The sequence below is a fragment of the Cystoisospora suis genome (genome assembly GCF_002600585.1).
Source record: "Cystoisospora suis strain Wien I chromosome Unknown contig_4183, whole genome shotgun sequence".
In the NCBI taxonomy this organism is placed as follows: domain Eukaryota; phylum Apicomplexa; class Conoidasida; order Eucoccidiorida; family Sarcocystidae; genus Cystoisospora; species Cystoisospora suis.
This window is the reverse complement of record NW_027156975.1, coordinates 11,465-15,060: the sequence shown is the minus strand read 5'-3', so window position 1 is coordinate 15,060 and position 3,596 is coordinate 11,465. Positions and strand designations below refer to the sequence as shown.

The following is a 3,596-nucleotide window of genomic DNA, read 5'->3' as shown; positions in this document are numbered from 1 at the left end:
TTGTGCAGCGGGCACTACAATATTGTCCCTGGAGTGTAGCAACGCTTTAGTCCCATCGGGCTCGCCGTCCGATACAAGTCTCCGTTTCAAAAGCCGTAGAGTGCAAACCAACCTCTACACCCTATGGGGGTAACTAGAAGACCCCGAGTCGAGAGAACAGAAAGGGGGTGACTTTTCTTTGGGGCAAGATTCGAAAGCGGACATCGTTGAGCTCCGACGCAGATGAATAGCTTTCAAAATCAAAGCTTGAAGCAGCCTTGTTTTTGTCGCGACACGTAGGAGTGGCTATAGGAATGAAGTTTATCACTCCTCTATTGCCTTTGGTCTCCTTGATCAACTGATCTCTGGCCTGACTCTCAAACAGAAATACTCTTCCTTTCCGTCAAGACGTCTGTGCTCAGCAGTGTTTGCTGGATCTACGGGCTTGCCGGGTGGATTGTCGTCGAAGAGGGGAGCCGGGGTCCTGCGCAGCGCACTTGGCATGTCCGGCACTAGCTTGTTCTCCGTACGCCAACTATGATCTTAACTATGAGTTGTGTATCTATTCTAGCAATGTGAAGCCTCATAAACAACCGTAGTTAAACTCGGCCCACCATTTGATACAAACACAAGAGGTAAACACGCTGATCCCGCTACCACGCTGGCTCAGTACAGCTTGTCTTGCAGGTGTCGTGTGGTGTCCCAATTAGAGGCGTGGTGAGCAGCAACGCTGTCGGAGAGTGGATCTTTCGTCCCCCCTGCCTCACTTGAGAGCCCCCGCTCTGGTGAGCTAACACATGCACAGCGTTTCCTAGAGAAGGGACGCAAAAAAACAACGAGTCGATCTCCGCTACTGTCTAAGGTAAGGAACACCGCTGCCGCCGATGCGCTTCTTTTTCCTAGACTATCCACTGAGCGCCATCAGGTGTCTAGCACAGAAAGTCTCCCTAGGAAAGGCAGCTCTACTCTTCTTCGGCCCTCCGCCCTCCCCCTGACTCTCACCCACAATCTTTTTTGACTGCTGTAGAAGTCATGTGGACGGGACATCCCCACTCCACGAAAGGGATTGTTCTAAGGAAAGGGACTTCCCTCAGTTCCACATTGGCGAGCGCCGCCAAAAAAAACTCGTTCGGGAAGAGTAAGAAAGGCGATTCCCCTCTGTCGGGTGGAAGGTGGCAATAGTCAACATGGTTTTCTTTGAAATTGAAACTGAGTGAAAATGGTTCTGAAGTTTTTTACCGGCAAATACTTATGTTGAGTTTCGGATTATGGGCATATCGCCCATTAAACCCAGAATTCTAAATCAAATGAAACAAAATACGACGAGACCTCAAGTAACTGACAAACAACGAAAAACAGTTGCAAGCTTCCTTGCTAACTGACCCGACTGAATGTCAGCTGAGTATGTGTGGGCCGAAAATCAGCGCCCTCCCGGTTCAACTAATTTGTCCTCCTCAGCGTGACCGCCACCCTCGGGTGAATCACAAGAGCAGCGCTCAATGCCATGAAAAAGTGCACTGCGTCTGTAAGCAAGTGTTTAGTTTCCCTCTAACAGGTAAGCACCGGTCACGGCCTTTCAGAGGTACGCCCCAAGAAATTTCCTCTCGTACGAGGAGAATCCTTGCAGGCCTGCCGTCGGTTTCCCTCCTCTCCACCAGTGATGGTGACGTAAATAAAGCGAGACTTACATCACCATTAACGATGTAAAGGAGAAAAACACAAATGAACACAAAATGCCTACAATGTACTGCCTGCGTTCCTGCTCTTCTTGAGGTTTAACGCACGCCTGCAGAGAAAACCCACTCCACAAAAGTCGCTTGTGAAGTCCAGCTCATGCAATATTTCTAGTACTCCTCGGTGATCAGTCCTGGCGATCGGAAAACATACCACTGCAGTCCCTGCTTTTCTCACACTTTACCAAGGCCGGATGAGACTCCACGGGTAGTGCGAGGAAAAGGGTAGGAGGTACAAAGACAAGAGTCTTCAGATTCCTCTCCCGAGCCTCCCAACTGCGCTTAGGAGGAAGGGAATCTTACCCACGTCCACTGCTAGTGCCGCTCTTACGTAGGGCGATGTGTGCACATCGGCTGGGGGTAGATCACCGCGAGTTAGACGTACAATGTCCTTCGAGGACGCCACAAAAACGATCTTTCCTTCTTGGTACTAGTATTTGTTGTTGGTGTGTGCCGGTGGATGTGTTCTTTCTGGAATGCGGGCGGAGTGAAAAGACGCCTTCACATCCTTGTCGTTCTGGGAAACTTCCCCCCCCTCGCGTACCCATAAGCTCTGCCGGCGTTGCTGTCTCCTAGATTTAACAAACTTGCGTTTTTGGTGTGACGCCAGTTTCCTCCTCGCCTCTTCAGTTTTCTTTCGCACTCGCCGAAGATGGAAAAAAGCCAAGAACATCACAACATAGCGTGCGATGTTAACAATTGATGAAGCGCGCAAGAATAGTCGTGTGGCCGCGGGGACATCCGATATGGCAGTAACAGCAGTCTCTGGGCCAGCCATGATCGAGGGAAAGAATTGGCTGAAATGAAGTGGAGACGTGAAGCGAAGAACCCACAGGAAGGACCGCCCCGAGTACGAAATCAGGGCCCCGCTTACGCCGCGAAACCCCGCAGATGAGAAAAAAAGAAGGGGGGAAAAGAATCCATGGAAACACGGAAAACAGGCCCTTCAAACGAAACTAACGAGAGTTTTCACTAAGGCTCATTGGAATATTTTTTCCTTGCATGTTACTAGGAGTCGGAGGCGGTGCAGGTTAAACAGCCGCTAAGCCACTGCAACATTACGCAGCCCCCGGCTGGTCATCCCAGCTTGCGCTTTCGATGCGTCGTTTGGCCGTACTCTGTGGTCTGCCATAACCCGAGCGGCCATTATCACCTCAGTCTCAAGCAGCTGTCCTCCCTCGGAACACAGGTTGCTTTCAACCCACAGACCGAACTCATGCGCCAGCGACTATATTCGCACGGTGTCGCAGCAGCCTTCGTCCGCTCCATAATGCCGCGAGATAGGGGGAAATGAGAAACACAGACGGTATTCCTTCCAACTGAGCATTAGAGCTGATCCTCAAGCTGCCGACCAAGTCCGTCGGAGTGGGGCGATGAGAGTCTCTGTAGAGTTGCTTCTTGGATGGCCGAGTGTCGCGCAACTAGCGAGAAACTGACTCCGCTCCTGCGTTCCATTCTTATGGAGTTGAGTACGCGTGGAGTTCGTAACAGGATCTTCCATCCGGCGGATGACCCGGAACCGTTCGCGCCGAAACATCGGTATCCTTCGCAAAAGCTACCATGAGTAATATATTAAAGGGCTGTTCCGGGAATTGAACNNCATACCACTAGACTAAACAGCCTAAACCATGACTTTCAATACTCGCACGCACTGCACCATACACCTGGAACAACCCACCGCTCCAACTCTTCGCCCTTACAAAGGAAAACCCCTTCATAGTTTACGAAAAGTCCAAGAAGGTTGAAGCAAGTGACAGCACCGACGAGGTACACAGGGACTACACGGTTCGGCAGAGTCTCGTGTCTTTCCAGTAAGCAGCGCAGAACCATCTGCGGGCCTTCGGGGGTCAGGGTCGGACTTAGCCGAGCAAATTCTTGAAGAAG

The 3,596-nt window shown here is 51.1% G+C and overlaps 2 protein-coding genes across 2 annotated transcripts; both read right to left on the bottom strand.

Moving 5' to 3' along the window:
• Window positions 1–1,215: 1,215 nt before the first annotated feature.
• On the bottom strand, window positions 1,216–2,753 carry CSUI_007775 (uncharacterized protein). Its single transcript, XM_068067919.1, has one exon. It carries the CDS (start codon window positions 2,488–2,490, stop codon window positions 2,143–2,145), a length of 348 nt encoding a protein of 115 aa, XP_067920107.1. The 5' UTR covers window positions 2,491–2,753; the 3' UTR covers window positions 1,216–2,142.
• A 410-nt stretch (window positions 2,754–3,163) lies between these two features.
• On the bottom strand, window positions 3,164–3,593 carry CSUI_007774 (uncharacterized protein). Its single transcript, XM_068067918.1, has one exon. It carries the CDS (start codon window positions 3,540–3,542, stop codon window positions 3,348–3,350), a length of 195 nt encoding a protein of 64 aa, XP_067920106.1. The 5' UTR covers window positions 3,543–3,593; the 3' UTR covers window positions 3,164–3,347.
• Window positions 3,594–3,596: the final 3 nt, after the last annotated feature.

Bases quoted from the DNA above. Each gene is read 5' to 3' on its own strand.
- CSUI_007775 (XM_068067919.1), bottom strand. From the start codon at position 2,490: ATGGCTGGCCCAGAGACTGCTGTTACTGCCATATCGGATGTCCCCGCG.
- CSUI_007774 (XM_068067918.1), bottom strand. From the start codon at position 3,542: ATGGTTCTGCGCTGCTTACTGGAAAGACACGAGACTCTGCCGAACCGT.